The sequence below is a fragment of the Tasmannia lanceolata genome, unplaced genomic scaffold (genome assembly GCF_043159265.1).
Source record: "Tasmannia lanceolata isolate RefF3 unplaced genomic scaffold, GAP_Taslan_0.1 ptg000003l, whole genome shotgun sequence".
Classification (NCBI taxonomy): domain Eukaryota; kingdom Viridiplantae; phylum Streptophyta; class Magnoliopsida; order Canellales; family Winteraceae; genus Tasmannia; species Tasmannia lanceolata.
Genome location: NW_027518680.1, coordinates 55,353,491 through 55,374,680, shown reverse-complemented (window position 1 = coordinate 55,374,680; position 21,190 = coordinate 55,353,491). Strand labels below are relative to the sequence as shown.

Sequence of the window (21,190 nt, the reverse complement as noted above, 5' to 3'; positions counted from 1 at the left end):
CCCCGCCCCGCTTGGGGAGGGGATTCCCCTATTTGAGTGGGGAAGGGGATTTAAAAAATTCCCCGGTGCGGGGAAGGGGAGGAGAAGGGGATGGAGTTGGCCCCGCCCCGCCCCGCATTAGTGCCATTTTTTTCTTGTATTTTTTTAAGTGTTTTGTTTTTTTGGGAAAACTACTAGAAACCCCTTGGATCAAAACATATCTACAAGATTCTCCCAAAATTTTCATAATTTCCATTAGTACAGTTTTGTCCCTGAAATAGCTTTTTATGTTTTCTTTTACCCATAATCCATTGGGCATTGTCCCTCATTATATTACTATATTACCCTTAGAAATCCCTAAAATCTCTCCATCGAACCATCACTGTAAGGCAACATTAAATTCTTTGAAAATCTCCCTCCTCCAAATAAAGGTAACATCTCTCTGATGAGTGATGAGATTTTATATGGTGTGCGCTCGTATAGTCCATTATTTTTCAAAAAGTAGTGTATGGGCTACACCATAGGATGATCCAAACCATCCATTTGATAGGCTACAATATAAAAGTACTTTACATGCCGCACCATAGATCATCCAAACCGTCCATTTGATGGGCCACAACGTAAATAGATTGCGGCCCAAAAATCATTTCCATAGGATGATTGCAACCCTCCGATCTATAGAAGGTACCATAATATGCAATTCCTCTATAGATCAGAGGGTTGGGATTATCCTATGGAAATGATTTTTGGGCCACAACCTATTTACGTTGTGGCCCATCAAATGGACAATTTGGATTATCCTACAATGTGCCCATCAAGTGGAAGGTTTGGATCATCCTATGCCTATGGTAGTATGGTGTGCCCATCAAATGGACGGTTTGGATCTTCCTATGGTGTGGCACGTACAGTACTTTTTGGCAAGTGGGATTGGGAATTAGGGATATACTAGGGACTATTGATCAATTAAATGAATCTGAGAGCAACCACCTTTGTCCCCATGTTAATAAAATGAATAAGACAAAATATTAGCCTATGTGGGTTGTGTGGCTACTCTCACATGCAACAGCCAAGCCGCATGCCTGAAGTGATTGTCCCTAGCAAATCTTTAGTTTTAAACCTAACATTTAACAAAGTAAAGTGAGAAAGTAAAGTGATTGTCCCCGAAGGATGCGGGGCGGGGAAGGAGAGGGGATGGGGATTAGATATTCCCCGTGGGGAGGCGAGGGGGATTCCCCACCATCCCCGCAGTGGGGAGGGGAAGGGGAGGGGGAAAATTCCCCGCAGAGGGGAAGGAGTAGGGGACCCCAACATCCGTCCCCGACCCGCCCCATTGCTAGCCCTAGTCAGAATTTAGGTGACCCGAGCGGCTCGCGGGTCACCCGCAAATTCAAACAGTTGCTTATTTTGGGAAATGTTATCACTGGATTTTGATGAGGACGGTATGGCCGGCACCGTGGGATGATCCAAACCGTCCATTAGATGGCCCACAGGCTAAATAGGTGTTGCCCCAAAAATCATTTCAATAGGTTGATCCTAACCCTCCGATCTATAGAGGGTTAGGATCAAGTGATCAACCCTCTAACATTCAAATCGGAGGGTTGGGATCAACCTATGGTGCTAGCCATAACCTATTCAGGCATCAAACCCTTAAAAAATAGATTAGCATGACAAAATCACCATCCTTGGCATTAGAAAAAAAAGCCATCTAACTAGATTAGCATAACAAAATCACCACGCTTAAAAAAGCGAGTGCCCGCGGGTTGACCCGACCCGACCCGTGTTTTTGCGGGTTGGGTCACCCGTGGGTTAGTTTTAACGGGTCACAAAAACTCAGAACAGTGCCCGCAAATTTGCGCGTGGGGCACGGGTCGCTTTTGCCAGGTCTAAAACTACTCCTTAGATATCCTTTTTAATATTTAGTTTCAGATAGAATATATTCATTCTGCTAATGACAATATTACAGTGAGTATCAGAGAAGCCGGCTAGCCGGCCACTGATTTGTGCTTTTCGTTTTCGCTTCAGAGCAAGGGAACACTCTCCTTCTCTTTGCGGTCATTTTCTTACAAAATGGGTTGTTTCCCACAAGACCCATGTCTTATATTCCTCCAAAAACCAAGTTTTTTGTTATTGGTTTGGTTTGTTCATTTGGCCAGAGGAGTTTTAGACACAAAAAAATGGTGGGTTTTGAGGAATATGTTGAGGGGGAACTCTATTTTTCTTCCTCAGACCCAGTTGTGGTTGAACTCAACCATTTGCAGAATCAGCTCAAAGGTAGATATCTATGCTCATTCTTTCAAGTACTTTGAATGTTTTTGTATTTGTCAGCTAGACTTCTTTATGCTATGCTGTGAGTGTAGCAATTGGGATTCTCTTATACTTTTCTTTTTTCACTTTTACTCAAGGAACTAATGTGGGTTTTTTTGCACAGTTTTATTGTGGCTCTAATGCTTGTGTAAATTTTTATGTGTTGGTTATATTAATAGATTGTAGCAATTGGGATTCTCTTATGCTTTTTTTTCTCCCTTTTAGTCAAGGAACTAGTCTGGGTTTTTTGCACGGTTTTATTGTGTCTCTAATGCTTGTGTAAATTTTAATGTGTTGGTTATATTAATAGAAAGCAAGGAAGAAGATTTTCAGTACACTAGATAAGTGCTCTTTCATGTTGTTTGTTTGTTCTTTTTTTTTTTCTTGTGTGCTCTTTTTTATACATTAAGTAGAAGTTGGGTTTCTCTTTTCTCTTTTGCTTGTTTTGGTCTTGAAATTTAATTGGGTTTTGAATATGTTTTGCTCTATGGTCTGTTGGTGGCTTTATTTCTGAGAGTATATAATTTTCAGTATAACAGGCAGCGGATTTCTTATTTCATTTTCTTTGCGTGTTTCTTATGTCTTTCTTTTATATGTTAAGTTGCAATTGGGTTTCTCCTTTTCTCTTTGGCTTCTTTCAATTTAGGAGTTTTTCTGCAATTATGTTTTGTAATTTGGGTTGATGGTGGCTTTAGTCCTGATGTAGATTTAAAACTTTAAACGGAATATTGGGCTATCCAAATACTGAGTAAGGAAGAGTGTTCCTGTTCAAGAGGCAGAAATGCACTTCCTTTAATTTTGCTTGCATGTGTCTTTTGTTTGTTTTATAGGCAACTTAGCAATTGGGTCTCTTTCCATTGTTTGTTTCATTTTGTCATTGAATTTTACTGGATTTCCTGGTTTCATGGTGTCTTATTTCTGTATAGTTTGAGTATTTAGTTAACATCAAGTAGAGAAGAAGTACGGTGACTTAATTAATTCTGTTTGGTTTGAGTATTTATTTATCTTAACACCAAGTTGAGAACAAAACATGCATAAATTTTTGTATTTTTTTCATTGTATTTTTTTCCTGTTTTTTGTGCTTCTATTTTCTGATTGAGATTCTGGGGTCTTAAATGGCATTTTAAGTTCTTGTGAATATTTATTTACTTTCAGTTTGGTGAACTGGAATCAAGCCTTAAAATTGTGATATGAAGCAATTAGTTTGGTTGTTGTGCTATTTGTTATTTTATTTTCTTAAAACCAAGAAAAGAACATTGTTTTAAAAAAGAAAGCATTAGGATGCTTAATATATTCAAATCCACATATCTAGCAAGAGAAAGGATGCTCAATATATTCAAAGCCTATATCTGTTATATGCTACTCATTGCCAAACTAAATTCAACTCAGATTTCAAGGGAAGAATAATTTGAGGGCAGATACAAATTGAAAGCTGTCTAAGAATGTCCTTTTATGTGTGCATTTTGGTCTTCTTCATATAATCAAGGTTTAAAATTTCGGTTTCGGTACCGGTTTCGGACCTTGAAATTTCGAAATTTCGGTTGAAATCTGGTACAAAAATCGAAACAAATATTTTATTCATTATTAAATTTCAGCCGAAATTTCGGTGAAATATTAAATTAATTATAAAAAAAACAGATTTTTTGGGTCAAATTTCGGAAAAACCGAAATTCCGAAATTTCGGCCGAAAGAAATGACCATTTCGGTTTTGGGTGGTTTCGGTGTCGGTAATCTGGTATTAAAATAAAGTTTCAAAAGGACTCTTGGAAATTTTCTCACGTCATTGAGTTGATGGATACCTGTTCTATAGTTATGTAAGAAGAGACGAAAACAATAATTCAGTAATATAATTCAGTTGATCCTCGACATTGGTTAGCTGGATTATGCTGGGAAGGAACAAATCTGTGATGAGTGTCAGTTCAGCGGTACGTTCTTATTGACATTTTCTTGCACTTTTATGATAACTTATTATGTGCTGGCATAACTTGTTTATTCATTCTGCAAGATTATGTACTGATGTCTCTAGAGGGTTAGATAAATACACTAGATGGATGTTATCGTTTAAATATTTGAAGGTTTGCTGAAATATAATCCCATTTCCGAGTACCGTAATTTCATGACTCCCGCATAACTGTTGAAACATACATGATCAGTGAATTAAAAAAGGAAGGGATTTGAGAAAAAAAATAAACAAACGACTTGGTGATGAGGAGGTTGTTTTTTAATGTAAGTTTCCTAAGTCAAGAATCCTGTTCATCATATAGAGATTACAGAATGATATTTTGACAATAGAATTTCTTTTTGTGTGGCTTTTGATTTTTTACTCGCTCCTGAAGTTTCCACATGGCCTATAGCTTTTCTCTGCTTCTATTAAGGCATTTCACCAATTATTTGTAACCTGGTTACAGTTTAATCCAAGAGTAATTGAGAAAATGGTGATGTGTTGAAGATCAATAGAATTCTTAGAGTTTGTAACCTAGACACGGATGCCTGTGTCCGTGCCTGAACCGAAATGAGGTGTTAGACACAGCTAGGCCAGGAAACCTGACATACATATCTTTACAGTTATGTGATAAAATTGCAACATATATAATATATACATATACATTATGGGAAATTATCTTTAGATAAATAAAAATAATACTACGAAACAATAAAATATCATTTAGGAATTTTTCCTAATAGCTGTGTTGTCATGTGTGTCCAACCCATGTTTCCTGACATAGTAGTTTTTTCAAAAATGGAGTGTTATTGTTACCTATGTTTGACTATTTTACTTTTTATACCACACCAACTGAATTTTTTATTGAAGTTTGCTCCGTTTTAATATTAATCTTTCCATTGGCGTTTCTCATTTAAAACATTGTCTTTTTGTGTAAATTTCCAATTTACATGATCTAAAAATTGCATATCTATCACCTATCATACTTTCCTTTGACAAAATTGGAAAATAAAAGCCACTTAAATTGCCATTTTGTCAATATAGTCTCACATGTGTTTCCCTGAACCATAATGGGTAGTTGTGAAACTTTTGGTATTTGCGATCCTCTGTCACTACTTTGTTCTGAAATCATCCTGGTAAAAATGTAAGATAGTACGATCTTCATTGTGTAACATAAATAATATTCTTAATCTCATTTGGAACATTTCCATTTTGCCTTACACTATCCCAGATAAAGACAGGGAGCTTGGAATTGCCCATAGTGAAATAAAGGCCTTGAGAACAACAGAACATCTGAAAGAGAAAGCAGTTGAAGAGGTAATTAATATACACACACTCATGTATGTATGCACACACATACATACACACAGGTGCCACACACACACACACACCCACACACCCTCTTTATTGATAAAGTGTTTTGTTTCTTATATACATGTCACTTTTATTACCTATCAACCCTACCAAATTGTTTTATGATTATTTTTCCAGGTCTGCAATGAATTGAATAAAGTAGATGCGAAGCTCCGAGTATCTGAGAATCTTCTTGAACACAAGGTTCCTTGATGTGTTTATTTAGATTCTTTTGCCTTTGAAATTTTTCTCGATTGACCCAATATATAGTAGTTGTTCTCAACATCCAAATTTGATGAATGCAGAATCTTGAAATCAAGAAATTAATCAATGAGAAGAAAGAGGCATTGGCTGCACAATTTGCCGCAGAGGCAGCTCTCAGAAGGGTTCATGCAACTAAAAAATATGAGGAGTTTGTTCCAGTAGAGGCGATTATTGCACCTCTGGAATCAGACATTAAATTGTATAGAAATGAGGTACGTAGATGATAAAGTTCTGAACATGGTTTGAAATTTCAGCCGACATACCGAAATTCGGATTTCGTCCGGGACCAACACTGAAAGTACATTGAATCAGTGTCAGTCTAGATTTCGGCCGAATTTCTGAAATTTCAGCCAAATGTATTTTTAAATTTTTTTTCCAAAATTTCAAATTTCGGCCGAAATTTCAGATTGTAGAGAATTTTTTTTTTACAGAATTTCAGCCCGAGATTTCATTTTTTCGGCCGAAATTTTAAACCTTGGTTCTAAAGGCCCTTCTAAATGATACAAAAGTAGGATCGAAAGTATGATTCCTTGGATTCCTTATGTAATAGGCTCTCCCTTTTCCTTTAGATTGCAATGCTACATGAAGATAAGAAGGCTTTGGAACGTCTCAATAAGTCAAAAGAGGTGGCCCTTGTTGAAGCTGAAAAGATATTGAAAAGTGCTCTGGAACGGGCAATGATAGTAGAGGAAGTTCAAAATCAGAACTTTGAGTTAAAGAGAAAAATTGAGATCTGCCAGGTACAGTCTCAGGCTTTTAGCTGATTGTGTTTTGTACTCAAATGGATTTAGGAGTTGAGATATTTACCTATTTGAACATGTCTCTGATGGTCCAGGAAGAGAATAGAATTCTTGATAAAACTAATCGCCAAAAGGTTGTGGAGGTGGAGAAGCTTAGCCAAACCATTCACGATCTTGAGGAATCTATTCTTGCAAGTGGTGGTGCATCCAATGCCATTCGCAATTATCAGCGTCTGGTTTTTGAATTAAATGTAAGACCATCGCATGTATGATTGCTTTTTTTAATTAATTGGCTGTTCTAATAATGTTAGATCTAGCATTTCCATGGGGAGGATAATCCTTGATTGATTGTGAACCTTATTCGTGCTCGATGGTCTAGGAAGAGAAGAGGGCTCTTGAGAGGGAGTTGGCAAGAGTTAAAATTTCTGCAAATCGAGTCGCGGTTGTGGTAGCAAATGAGTGGAAGGAAGACAATGAGAAAGTCATGCCTGTTAAGCAATGGCTGGAAGAGCGAAGGTTCTTGCAGGTACTATTTCACTCAAAAACTTTTTAGCCCTCTCTAATTTTCTTCCACACAAAAATTTACCTTGTTATTTAAAAACTCAAAATACTTTTGATCTGTTCAAATTGTGGTGGTAGTCAATCGACTCAATCATCGTGCAAAAAAAAGTAGCGGGTAGTAGAAGCTTCAAACATTACACTACTGAGTAATTTTCTATTTGGCGATGATATCCCCCCCCTATAACGTTATTTGACGTCAAAAAGCGTTAAAGTTGTCCACTTTTGACGTCAAATCGCGTTATAAGGGAAGCGCATGCGTAATGCAGGGGGAGTGAAAATATCATCTCTCTTTCTTTTTTCACGAGAGATTAAATACCCATGGATTATTAAAGAAAAAATCCACTATCTTGCACAGACTTTTTCATGGGTTGGTGTGACTTCAAAAGTTTTCCGTATTTAAAATGTAATGAATCTGTAGGGGGAGATGCAACGTTTAAGGGACAAGCTAGCTTTGTCAGAGAGAACAGCTAAGGCCGAAGAACAGCTCAAAGTATGAAAAGTGAATGAATGCTATTCTCGTCATATACCTTTACTTCTATTTTTTCACCAACAATATCTTGATTTCTCCATTCATGTAAATTTTTCCTACATTTCAGGATAAACTGAGATTGAGGCTAAAGACATTGGAAGAAGGTTTAAAGCATGTATCGAGTTTCTCAGTCAATACCAATACATCTCTGAGGTCCCAACAAACTGAAATGTCCGAGCACGTCTTGGGATTCTTACCGAATAATGCAGGACAAAGGAAGAGATCAACATCTCAGCCAAGGGCTTCTCTTAGTACTAATAAAAGCTCTGTATTGAAGCAACCAAGTGTGGCGTTAAAACCTCCCAATGCCACTGGACATCTTAAACGAGTGAATAGCTTGAAAATGAAATGTGTAGCTGGAGAAAATATGGTAAGAAAGAATTTATGGGCTCCTAGAAGTAAATTTTTTGATGATATTGGAAAAGAGAATGCTGAAAGCAAAGTGAACTCAGATGTGAATGCCACTGGTTTTATTCATGGTGAAGTGGCATTTTCAGAAGAATCTAAAATCAAAGGTATGAATGACACGGGCTCTCAAAATAAGGGAAGTTTAGATTTTGAAAATGAAGATTCTGTTTCCGGGACTCTGTACGACAGGCTTCAAAAAGAGGTTATCAATTTAAGAAAATCGTCTGAGGATAAAGATAAGACTTTGAATGCTAAAGATGAAGAAATAAAGGTAATGAATTGCAATCTTTGTTCTTGAAGGATCGTTATTTTGAATAGTCTCTCCCGAGCTTGCATAATTTTGAATGGTGACGCTCTCTCATGTTATGAGCTTGTATTCGTTGTCCCCAGATGCTCGTAAGGAAGGTTGATGCGTTGACAAAGGCCATGGAAATAGAGGCGAGAAGGATGAAGAGAGAGGTGGCAGCTAAAGAAAAGGAAGTTATCTTGGCTAAGGTGGAGGATAATAAACAAAAGAGCAGAACCATGAATGTCTCTAAAAGGTATGCAAATGGTCCAGCCTTTTCTAATGCTTTAAACCATTCTTCATTCCGCTTTATTCCATGTCTTAATCGATATGCTTCTCAAAGGCGTGACAGAATGTAGCTTGTGATGCTAGTGCTTATCTTCTGGGTAAAAGATGCAAATAACATGGGCTCTTCCACTGATTTTTTTTTTTTTGGTATACCGAAAAAAATGTCGACATCTCAGTTTGCTTAAGTATTGGTTTGCTATGTCCTATCCTGATGTGGGTGCACCAAGTTGGAAGATCTTTTCTATCACAATAATTAGTGGCATTTTATCAGTTGGGAGTTAGATGCACAATGAGGAGCAAAATTGAACCCTCAATGCTTAGAACATTGTTCCAAAATTAACACATACTCTTATGATATTTTAGGCTCCCAAATTATAATCCTTATAGATCTATATTGACCGTCCCCTACAATTCAGTAGGCCCCAAAGCAACTAGTCTACTTTTGATTGAACATTGGATTTTCAAAATTCCAATAAGTACTTTGGCCCCCAATTAAGTCTCTCCTACCTTTTATGAAAATTCTCAACGGTGTAAGGAGGTGATAATTTTTTTTGAAAATTGACATATTTCATTAATATAAAGATAGCAATAGGGACCAGTAGTCCCATCCTGCAGTACAAAATATTAAGGTGGACTAGACCGATATGCCGACACCAGTCCAAAGGATAAACTAAGCAGCATCCGGACATCTATTCAAAATTCAATCACCATTCAGGTCTTCTTTTTTCCACTTCTTTTACCCAAAAACCACTTAAAGTTCCCCAAGCAATCCATCCAAAAACTATTATCCTAAAGAACCCCTTCTACTTCCTTGCCCTCTTTACATTTTCCCCAACCATTCATAAACTAATTTCCAGAACCCCGGAAAACCCCAAAAAACCGTCTATCAAGCCCCCCCCCCCCCCCTTTTAAACAAAACATCCAAACTAACTCTAACACTAGACTATCACGCACAGTCGCGCAGCTCCACCAATAGAACCCCAATGTCTAGTTCTTGCAGATAGGGGACCTCTTCTATCTGAGACATTCGGATTTTAATCAGTTCGGATATCTTTTGAATGCAAGTGTTTACTTCGCTTCCCACTTTAACCGTCTCTGGTTATTTGCGAACTCCAAACAGCCTCGAAAGAAATGAAGTTTGTAGATTGGAATACATATTTCCGTCAAATTGCAAGTACATGTCACCAGAAAGAATTCTTCGGCAATCATCCTATAGTCCTCCTGAAACTGCTTCCATTGCCTTTTAATAATACTTTTAACTTGCTCAGGGGTGGTGGGAACTACCGCCGAGGCTTTAACCTGATTGTATTTTAAGCTACGGACCCACCGGCGATGTTGGAACCACTCAGAACGTCCGGAAATTCTCTCATTAGTCTCTTGAAAGTTCGAGGTTGCGAAGGAGAAAGAGTAGCAGCCATATTCCTAAAACAAGATAAAGATTACCTTCTCTAAAGAAGACCAAGAGACCAGTTAGACTCATCTTCATTATCATTACGTCGTATAATGAAATAAACCGCCCATAACTCCATATCTTTGGGCCCACAACCAAATCTCAAAAAAGTAGTTAATACGAGACTAGGTGACTTCCCTAAGAAGGCAAAACATTAAATCGACCAAAAAGAGCCATCACCGCCCAATAAATAAAGAAACACCTGTACCAAAAACCAAGGATAATACGGCAGTGATAAGACTTATTCCTTGCCACAGACACACCTCCCTAGAGATCTGTGTTGCGTAAGCTGGAATGCAACACGAATCAGCCTTTAATAATCATAATCCAACCAAAAAGTTATATTTGGAGGGAGGAAAAGGCCTTTCTCCAAGCCTGAGGACCCATCAAGTGATGCAAAGCCTAACACATCCGAATCAGCCCATATTTTGGAGGCGAGAATGGAAAATCTTGGCCCAAGAGATTGCTCAAGAAACTTCCCATTATTTTGTTTGTTTTTGTTTTTCGTAATTTTCTGATATTCTGACTTTGATATCCCCTCTGCTGGCCTTTCATGACTATAGTAGTATCCATGATGCTTCCCCTGGGCTTGTCCTTGACTTGAGAGGTGGAGCAACCGCCTTGTTTAGGCGGTTGGATTTGAAATTTGAAATTCAACGGTAACCCAAAGGATTCACCCTGGTTAGGGTCACCCGGTTGACTCGACTTAGTTAAAGCCGCTTCCGGATAGCTCCACCATCAACCATCTTTACAATGTCTGTATCCTTGCCCAGGGTGGAAACGGATCGAATTCGAAGCGGATATGGCTATATCCGAATTCGATTATAGTATACACTATCCGAATTCGGATTCGGATTTGAATTCAACGGATATTTAATATCTATTACCAAATTCGATTCCGGTGGATATTGTTCGAATTAGGATATTATCCGTATCCGTTTATCCGGTAAATTTGAACATTTTACTGCATCACTTTATCTTTCTTCTCCTTATTACTCCATTTCCTCCCCAAAACACTTTTTTTTTTCTAAAAAGAAAATTCACTTTTCTTTTAGAAACAAAAGATAGTGTGTCATTACTAAAAATAAATATTAATGATATTATTAATAATAACTACAAATGATGTACTTCTCGGATTCGGATGTTAAACGGATCGGATATACCATTTTCCATATTCGCATCCGCTAAGAGCCGGATATCTCATAAACGGATTTGGATAATATCCGCTTGAAACGGGTTCGTATAATATTCACTTTAAACGGATTCGGATGCGGACGGTAATCGAATTTTCGAATATCCATTTACACCCCTACCCAGGCTCTGCTTCACAACAGACACCGTAGGCCAATGGTCATGAGACAAAGGTTCCAAATCCAATCGATCAACCACGGAAGAAGAATCCTTAATCAGTGAGTCCAGTCGCTTAGGAGGTCTAAGACCTACACCAATTCTGAAGTTAATGTCCTGGACACGGATATGGCCAAAAGGCTCAATCTCTTCCGATTTCGAGCGAAGGACCAATGTTGAGGCAAGGTTCATTCCTTCCAGGTTTTCTCTTAATACTTTTCCAAAAATCTGGCCTAAAGCTTCAACCGTTGATAACGCATTTACATGGAGAGGGATCCCTGTAAAATTGATCCAAACCGCCTTCTCCTCCTGATTGATAACCGGCCTCCAAGCAGAGAGGGAGGAGAGGAAATTTCCGCAAGCTTTGGCTTCCATCTCCAGGACCTTGGTAGCCATAGCTTCACTGGTAAACATGAATAATATTGTATTTAGACCAAAGAGGCCCGGTTTAGGGAGAGATGGAATTTTCCAATGAGTTTTAGCACGGTTCCAAATGTCCATCAGATTCCAAATAGCCCCTTTTGGCCTGGCAACCAAACAGGATTTGAGAAGGGTGCTACGATCCTCCACCTCCTTTCCAGAAATAGTGAGGGTTGGAATCCCTCCGATGGAACTAGATCTTATGTCCCCAGAATCCAGCCAAACCCCATCAGATCTTTCCTCCGAAGACTTTCACCAGGATTTGCCTTTCCATTTTCCAATCTTGCACCGCCTACGTCTGCTTCGCCATATGAAGTTAAGATAACCACAATCGGTGCATGTCCAGTCTCCCTTGACTACCATCTCTAACTTTAATTCTCTCCACATGTTGTTACTTCTAGAACCCACTTTTTCCTTTTCCCAACCCATCGCTCCCTCTTTCTTTCTCTCATAAGAGAGAAGAAATGTAAGGAGGCGATAATTTAATTCCATAATTCTTATAAAACCTCTATTGTACTTGATTTCCAGGTTATTCATGGTTTGACCCTTTTGAGGTTTCTAAAGTTTTAATTACCTATCTGCCCTTCCCATTTTTTGAACATAACCAACTTACGGTTTTGGATTTATGGGATCTTGAAACTTCCCAAAACCCTATAAATCCTTCCCTATGTGCTTTTATCTCTATCTATAGCCAAAACTCCCGAATCCTTAATTTCCATTTTCCTATAACCAATCCAATTGGATCAGACCCAATTGAAGGGCTCCCCATCTATGAGTCTTTCTTAAAAATCCTGTGCATTCCATGTGCTTAGTTTGTTTGAGTTAATTGTGATCCTTGAGACATAGTCCAATGGCCCAAAACTTGTAGGAGCATACCAACTAGAAACTAGCCTCCTTTTGCTTAACTGCAACCATTAAGAAATCTCCGCACAGTCCTAGCCTAGGAAGCACGGCTACTCTCTCGGGGCTCCCGTACCCGTACCCGACACGTATGGGGTATGGGTACGCCCCGGGTACGTCCTGGGTATGTACCCCAATTTTTTTTTAAAAAAAACCCCAATTTTGGTTGCTGGGTGCATGTCGGGTGCGCACCCACGCGTACCCGACACCTCCTGGTTCTCTTATCTGGTGTAAATCCTTCATGTGCTTCTTCTCTCTTGTACTTAGTATTTACATGTAAACCATTTACCATTTAAGTAAATGTCTTTACTATTTTATTGTCCATTTACTTAAAATTTATATGTAAATAACGGAATACCCCCATTTGGATTTATTAAAAATAGTTTCAAGACCCAAATCTAAAAGGAAAAAAAGTCAACTCTCCTGTTGTAGTACAAAATCTGAAGAAAAATGGTCGGGTCAAAATTTTAACTTTCTAAACTTCCAAACGGTGGGGTATTTTTCAAATTTTAAAAATTCATAAAATCTATCATGTCCAAACATTATTAAATCCCAAAAGTCCGGTATAAAAAATCTCATAATTTGGTCTCTAAAAATAATTCATCTTGTCAGGCACTGGTCAACACACTGGCGACAGACTTTTTTTCTAATGAATGATGTATTGATGCCTCATGTTATGAAATATGGAACTTAATCACTTGTGAAATGAAGAGTAATATTAGAATTTTCCATTTTGGTGATGTTATTGTTATTTGATTGCTCTCCAATTTTTTTTTTAAATTTTTATAAATATATAATAAAATATTAAAATATCTTATTATATTCGGCGTACCCGAACGTAGCCGCACCCGGTTTTTTTAGAAAATCACGTACCCACGTACCCGTGTTGTGTCGTACCCGCACCCCGTACCCGTACCCGTGCTTCATACGTCCTAGTCTTCCATGCGTTCGAATTACCTGAGGGACACCAATCCAAGTCCCTGGTTGAATTGCGTAATTACTCCAACCCATCTCCTATATCTAATAGGATCGTCTTCAACCTCTCTTCAACAAAAGAAAGGATCAAGCTCCTAAAAAACTGGAAGGTTTGATCCAGTGTTCAAGTAAAGGATTCCCCTCCTTTGGAGGATGTCTCAAAAATGCTTGCACTCCATTTCCTCTTTGTGAAAGCCTCTGTGAGCAAAGATCGAGGACACAAACCTATGATTGCATAAGAGAAGACAAAGATATGTAGTTCTTTGCAGCATTCATAAAAAATAAAAGTTTCTAATTAGACTTCCAAAGTATTTTTGTGCTCAATGTCAGGGGTGAGTGGGCAATGAAAATTTAATGGGTACAACTGAAAGGGGCTATAGTGAGTAGGAAAGGCAGGAAACTGTTTTGAATGATCATTCTTATACTATCGAGCTAGTGAAGACTATTTAGAATTCTTGCTTAATTGGTCGGAATTTCTTCCAAGAAATACCAAATTATGTTGATGTTTATAATTTACATCCATAACTTTGCAAACTTATGTCAGACTGTGAAGAGACCAACATGTAGTTCAAAGTTCTTAAACAATATCTTGAACTCAAGATGTAAGTGTTTTGCTGTTCTACAACTTTCTGACTGCTAGTTTTGAATGTGTCGAACTCCATCTTATTTAAAGTAGGATGAGAAGCCTTTAAATTGGTGTCATTTATTAATTTCCACATGGTTGCATCTCAACAGGGCTGCAAAACATCTCGAAGCCTCTGTAAATTCAAGAAGTTAAGGATAGACTTCATCACCTGTATCTTCCATGTGTTTCTTCTGTTTATATCGGAAAGGTAAAGTGATATTTGTGAGTTGAATGTTTGGTGGTGAGGAACTATGAATATAAATTCAGGAAATTGAGAATTTGTTGATAGAATTGAGTTCCATGAATAAAGACAATGTAACTTTTGTGTGAACTGTTGTTTGGAGTTTTCCTTAGACTGTAGCTGGTGATCAGAGATAACTGCATTGGAGGGATGAGCTGAAATTTTCACTTTAAGAACAGTGAAAGGATTTTCATATTTTGAAAAATAATGGGAAAAAAAAAAAAAAAAAAACTGATTTTCTGTACTGCCTGAATTACAAGGTTACAGAAATGAAAGAAATAAAATATTCTCTCAAAAGCTGCACTGTCCACTTAAGAATCACCTCTTTGAATGATCATAGCCCAAAAGTTGCACCGATATCGAATGATCCTAACCATCTGATGAATGAACTCTAATTTTAGAACCATTGTTTCACTTGCCACTTAAGAATCTTACCATCAGATGACCCTAACCATCTGATGGTAAGATTCTTAGGCCCTATTTGTTTTGGATTTTGAGAATCGATTGTGAGTGATTGTTGGACTCAAATTTAAATGCAAATTTGAGTCCAATAATCAGCTTTGAACTCACAATGGGTTCTCAAAATCCGAAACAAACTGGGTGTTAGAAATGACCGATTGAGGTGATTGTCCATTAATTGGACTGTTCAAATCGAATGCAGTAGTTTATACACCAAGTTTTATTGCATACTAAAATTTCATAAATGCTCTGTTTCTTTCGATGTAAAATGGGCGTAAAAACAAATTTTACAACCATCTCTACACTTAAAATGAGCATAAGTTTTGGTTAACGCCCTTTTTTACTTTGAAAGAAACGAAGCTTAATTAATTTTAATTAATTTTAATTGAATGAGTCCTGGACCCTAATCTAGGTGGCGACTCTTTTTTCATGACTGTAAACTTTTTTGGCAACCAATGTGGGAGCCCTTTCACCTCTCTTTTGCAAGGGCTCCCTTCAGTCTAGAATTCCTCGAATGATAATATCTCACTACCATATCACGAGTTTTTATATGGGGTAAGGAAATATAGTCCAGTATTTCTGAAAAAACACTATACGGCTTACACAATACTATGGAAACCTTTATAGATCGTTGGGCTGGATCATCCTTTTTGGACACAACCTACTTACGTTGTGGCCTATCAAATGGGCCGTTTGGAATTTGGACCATCCTATGGTGTAAGCCGTGCTGTACTTTTTACACTGGACTATTGTCTTACACCATATATACATATTTATATAGTATGTGGCTGTTTAGTATATTATATTTCAAACAGTAGTGTACGGCCCGCTCCATAGGATGAACCATCCATTTGTTGGGCCACAACGTAAATAGGTTGTGTCTCGGAAATCATTTGCATAGGATGATCCTAACCCTCGCATCTATAGAGGGACTGCACATTTTATGGAGTGCTGTACGGTACTTTTTGAAAAATATTGAACCATACGACCATGCACCATATAAAAACTCAATAACTCGAGAAAGAGGAATGCTAGACTCATAGGTGCCCTTGCAAAAAAACAGGGAAAGGGCGACCTCATTGGTCAAAACCAATTTAGTATGCGCAGAAAATCACGGTCATAACTGTCATAAAGCAGTTTTGACCTATGAAAGCGCCCTTTACCTTATTTTTTGCAAGGGCTCCTCTGAGTCTAGCATTCCTCCTCGAGAAATTATATGACCTGTGAACGTATAAACTTATATTTTTCAAAAAGTACTGTATGGCCCACTCCACAGGATGATCCAAACTGTCCATTTGTTGGGTGACAGCATAAATATGTTTTTTTTAATGGTAACAACATTAATAGGTTATGCCCCAAAAATCATTTCCATAGGATGATCATGTAAGGATCTTAATCAGTTCACCCCAAAGCCCGGACTGATGTGGAAGGCCAAGGATTCCTTACAAGGGAACATTACAATCCCCCATGCCCAGAGCCCGATGTACTCAGTGGGCTCACTGCCCAGTCGCGGGTGCACTACCTCAGGCCCACTGCCCTTGGTTCTCTACCACAATCACAGGTACCCCCGTGACTCAAACCCTTCACGTGGTTTGGCTCTGATACCAATGTAAGGATCTTAACCAGTTCGCCCAAAAGCCCGGACTGATGAAGATCTCCAAGGATTCCTTATAAGGGAACATTACAACCCCGCGCCCAGACCCTGATGTACTCGGTGGGCTCACTGCCCGGTGGTCCACTGCCATGTGGCTCTCTGTGACTCGTGCACTACCTCAGGCCCACTGCCCTTGGTTCACTACCACAATCACAGGTACCCCGAGACTCGAACCCTTGACGTGGTTTGGCTCTTATACCAATGTAAGGATCTTAACCAGTTCACCCAAAAACCCGGACTTATGGGGAAGGCTAAGGATTCCTTATAAGGGAACATTACAGATCCTAACCCTCCAATCATAGAAGTTTCCATAATGTGCAGTCCTTCTATAGATCGGAGGGTTAGGATCATCTTATGGAAATGATTTTTTCAGGGCACAACCCATTTACGTTGTGGCCCAACAAATAGATGGTTTGGATCATCCTATGTAGTGGGTTATTTCCCCCCTAAATTTTTCATCATATGGTCAGAAATGAACCAGAAAATGATTTTATTAGAAATGGTTTTCTTGCAATCGAAACTAGACCGAGTCCCTGCTTGGATTGCAAGAAAGACTTTTCTGACAGATTTTTTATTTCTCGGGAATATTTTTTCTTTCTACAATTTAGAGAGAAATGATATGATGAAGATTGATTTAGAGGGATGAAGAATGATAGAATGAAGGGTGCTCTTGCAAAAACTAGCTTCAAGGGCGCCCTTATCGGTTGATTTCTGCAAAGTGCATTTAGGGTGGCGCAAAAAAAAAAAGAAGAGTGGGTGACGCTGAAAAAAGTGGAAACATTATTGACTTTGGAGAAATCAACCAATAGGGGTGCCCTTGAAGCTGATTCTTGCAAGGGCGCCCTTCATTCTATCATTCCTCATGAGGGATAAAAGGATTTGCTAGCATCCATCGCAGAAGGCATTTCGCGGATGGTCTGTTGCATCTGACAGCAGTCACACATGCTCACTTTTCAGCATATTTTGTCTTCATTCCTGAGGTGGCTGCTGTCAAATGCCACAGACCATCTGCAAAATGCCTTCTGCGATGGACGCTAGCAAATCCCAAATAAATTGAGGCTCTTTCTAAGTAATCATGGAATAGAGTTGATTGAAGTCAATTTTTTTTTTTTGGAAAAATTGCAAATGGGGACACCAAAATACGAGAATTGCTAGTGGGGGACACTCTTTTGAAAAATTATAAATGGGGTTGAAAATGGAATTTACGGGTTTTCCCTTTACCAAAATGCCCCTAGGGGTTAGCAAGTCTAAAAGGGGTTATCCTGAATTTAAGACTTTCTACACCAAAAATCTTCTCTTAAACGAAGGTATTCGTGCTTGGATGACGCGAGCAGGTAGGTATGGATGAAGCGGAAGCGAGAATGTCAGCTCTACCATGCAAGAGGAATCTCTTTCTCTTAGCCTATCACTGACGAATGAAGAGGGGCAGGGTATCCAAACGAATAAAAAAGCCTTCCTATCTTTATCTATGGATAAGCCGCTAGAAGGCGTGCCCTTGTTCTTTGGTTGGATTGTCTTTGTCTTTAGTGTATTCCCTCTTGGGGCAGGTCTAAATACGATTTAACAACATTAACCTAAACATAGTTATCAAATCTCGCCCAGGGATATAAAGTTTTCAATAGGGTTATCGAGTCTGGGTTATCAGGTATGTAAACAGGGATTATCAAGTCTAAACATGGGTTATCAAGTCTTTATGAACTTGATAATCATTGTTTACATACCTAATAACCCCTTTTTAGACTTGATAATCCCTAGGGGCATTTTGTTCAAGTTTTCACTCTTTACCTACTAAATTGGTCAGGTTTTCATTGTTTACCTACTTGATAACCCCGTTTTAAGACTTAGACTTGATAACCCGTTTTCGACCCCCTTAATAATTTTTCAAAAGAGTGTCCCCCGTTGGCAATTCTCGTATCTTGGTGTCTCCCATTGGCAATTTTTCTGTGTAAAAACAGTAGAAAATTTAGAATCATCTCTCCTTTCCAAAATTCTCCAGCAAATTCTTAGAATCCAAACGAATCCAGGTCAGAGGTTCAATCCCAACTTATAAAACTGAAACACACAGGTGAAAGCTTCCATTAGAAGCATAAATGGCCCTTATGAAAGCCAAAGACACTGTTTTTGCAGCTCTATCCACCATTATAGTCTCTTATTTCTTCTACAAATCTCTCTGGAGGATTTCATGGCGAAAATCCCACAAACCCATCTGCAAAAACAAAGTAAGAAACAGCCTTATTGATGCCATTGGCAACACCCCTTTGATCAGAATCAACAGCCTTTCTGAAGCAACAGGTTGTCAAGTAAGTTTTTTTACTCTATTGATTTCTGGGTTATTTTTTTTCCTATGAATATTCATGGTCTTTAGTGGGTTTTTTTCTTTCTTTCTTTTGTTTTTTTCCCTCACCCACAAAAAGAAAAAAATGGAAGGAAAAGGGGGAAAAAGGTGAAAAAGTGAAGTATTTTGTTTGGTGATTTATTTACACCTTCACCCTCAAAAAGAAAATTGGAAGGAAAAAAGGAAAAAGAAAATTAAATGTGAAGTGGTTTGTTTGATGATTTATACTGTTTTATTTGTTGCCTTTTCAGATTCTCGCGAAAGCCGAATTTTTGAATCCTGGAGGAAGTGTTAAAGATAGAGTAGCAGTTAAAATCATCCAAGAGGTGAAGAGCTATTTGACACTTTTGAGCATTTCTCTTTGTGAAAAGGATGAAATTTTCTTTTCTTATATTGATTTCCTATAGTGATGATTTGTAGGCTATGAACATTGTATACCCTAGAATTTTATGCATCAAGACTCGTCAAATTAGTACTTTTAAATCTTTGGCTAATATTAAATATGACATAATTCTCTGAAGTTTAAACTGAAAAATCCTTGAAATTGTTCCATTGTATGAAACTCAATTCCTAATCTCCTTACCCAAGATATGGGGATTTCGGCCAAGCCGATAAATTTTGTTAAAGACCTTCGATTTCTAACACCAAATACATTAGTAAACTCCCCTTTCATATTTTTTTCCCTCTTTTAGCCTTTCACATGAGTTCTAAATTATTATTTGTTGTTTTTCATATTTGTTTAGAGTTTAGACACATGCATTCTCTATTGTACTGAAATATTCAAACTGCTAAATGCCCAACGACTATTGACTAAGCTATATCTATCAAGTAAAAGTTGTAGTACTGATAGAAAGTTCTATAACTTTATAGTGGAATCAGGTGCTTAGGGATCTTATGCTTTTTTTTTCCTTCTTTTTTTTTGATCCAAAGAGTAAGCTAAGAACAACAAGGGGACAGCATTAACCCCATAAAGAAAAACGATCACTACTTCAAAGATCAAACATAATTACAGAAGAAGAAAAAAAGCCCGCAGGAGCGCTACAAAAGAGAAACCTAGTGTCCACAGTTAGGACTTGCCTATCCACTCCTTCCCTACCCAGTCAATTTGCTGTGCCATTGCATTCCACGGGATATGTATAAAGGAAAGGGTAAGATCTCTACTCAAGTCCTAGAACTGAACAATTTTAGCAAAATTTAGCATTTTTTCTTAAAATATGTTTTAAATATTGACATTTTCAATAAAACTTCCAAACTTTGAAAATTAGGAAAACTCAGTTTAATGCCTTTTTTTTTTTTTTTTTGAGGAAAACTTATGAGTGGAAGAGTGGAAGAGTATCTCTCTCGTTCGAGTTCCGCCCGTTGATACTTCTCCATCTTGAAAATTAGGAAAACTCGGTTGAATTCAAAACTTTCCAATCAAATCAGGGTTTGTGTTTCCCTTCCGCTCTTTTCCTTTCTTTCTCCTATCTCTCTCGTTCGAGTTCCTTCTGTTTGTGAAATTCATTGAGATCAAGGGAAATAAAAGTTTTTTCAAGCTCATAATATTTTCATTGAAATATGAGATGTGCTGAAGTGAGGTCTGGTGTTAGATGTAGAAAAAGAATGTTGTTGGAGGGATGAATTTTATGTTTTTTAGCCTATGAAAAAAAGGTCATTCATTCATCAGTCATATGTAGGCATGTCCTGATTACACAAAAGGAGAACCCCCTTTTTCCCTATGTTCTGTTGTTCTTCTCCCTCCCTCTCTCACTCTCTCTTATATGTCTCTTACATCCTTATGTGCATATTTTGATGTTTCGATGTATTTTGTGAATATCAAAGATACTTGTATCGCATGCCCACTTGGTGTGCGTTCTGGATGGTTATATTTGACAAATTATGTTCATGCCCACAAATTTCCATGCCTGATTACTTAGCTTTCGAGAATCGAGACTCCTCTCCATCTTGGAGGCTTCATCTTATCTTTATTGAAATACCTAATCTCCCCATTCTTCAAATTCTTAAGGAATCTGATGTGCGTAGTGAGATGATTTCTTTAGAATCTCTTCTGACTTGCCATCAACTCATTAGTATTTGTATTTAAAGGCTTTGCTGCCTTATCATTCTACTGTGCTCGAGAGGAGTTACCCT

The 21,190-nt window shown here is 38.0% G+C and overlaps 2 protein-coding genes across 6 annotated transcripts in view; both read left to right on the top strand.

The window, feature by feature from the left end:
- Positions 1 to 1,934: 1,934 nt before the first annotated feature.
- On the top strand, positions 1,935 to 14,702 carry LOC143863407 (microtubule-associated protein 70-5-like). 3 transcript variants are annotated; one of them, XM_077374075.1, is made up of 12 exons: positions 1,935 to 2,250; positions 4,160 to 4,208; positions 5,457 to 5,542; positions 5,717 to 5,782; positions 5,884 to 6,054; positions 6,412 to 6,582; positions 6,678 to 6,833; positions 6,962 to 7,108; positions 7,562 to 7,633; positions 7,740 to 8,351; positions 8,471 to 8,622; positions 14,482 to 14,702. In XM_077374075.1, exons 1-12 carry the CDS (start codon positions 2,047 to 2,049, stop codon positions 14,522 to 14,524), a joined length of 1,929 nt encoding a protein of 642 aa, XP_077230190.1. In that variant the 5' UTR covers positions 1,935 to 2,046; the 3' UTR covers positions 14,525 to 14,702. The 3 variants fall into 3 exon arrangements, with proteins under 3 accessions (XP_077230190.1, XP_077230194.1, XP_077230198.1); XM_077374079.1 differs by lacking the exon at positions 4,160 to 4,208; XM_077374083.1 differs by lacking the exon at positions 7,562 to 7,633.
- Positions 14,703 to 18,690: 3,988 nt separating this feature from the next.
- Positions 18,691 to 21,190, top strand: part of LOC143856068 (Pyridoxal-5'-phosphate-dependent enzyme family protein) — a 28,660-nt gene continuing 26,160 nt past the window's right edge. For all 3 annotated transcript variants that reach the window (XM_077366106.1, XM_077366122.1, XM_077366115.1), the window contains exons 1-2: positions 18,691 to 19,025; positions 19,312 to 19,386. In XM_077366106.1, the coding sequence (XP_077222221.1) occupies positions 18,816 to 19,025; positions 19,312 to 19,386 (285 nt within the window). In that variant the 5' untranslated portion in view covers positions 18,691 to 18,815. The remainder of the gene's footprint in view (positions 19,026 to 19,311; positions 19,387 to 21,190) is intronic.

What these genes read in the sequence shown, in the direction of transcription:
- LOC143863407 (XM_077374075.1), top strand. Translation starts at nt 2,047, where the DNA reads ATGGGTTGTTTCCCACAAGACCCATGTCTTATATTCCTCCAAAAACCA. An exon ending in TTTGCAGAATCAGCTCAAAG is followed by an intron (nt 2,251 to 4,159) that starts GTAGATATCTAT and finishes GACATTGGTTAG; the next exon opens with CTGGATTATGCTGGGAAGGA. An exon ending in TTAAATTGTATAGAAATGAG is followed by an intron (nt 6,055 to 6,411) that starts GTACGTAGATGA and finishes CTTTTCCTTTAG; the next exon opens with ATTGCAATGCTACATGAAGA.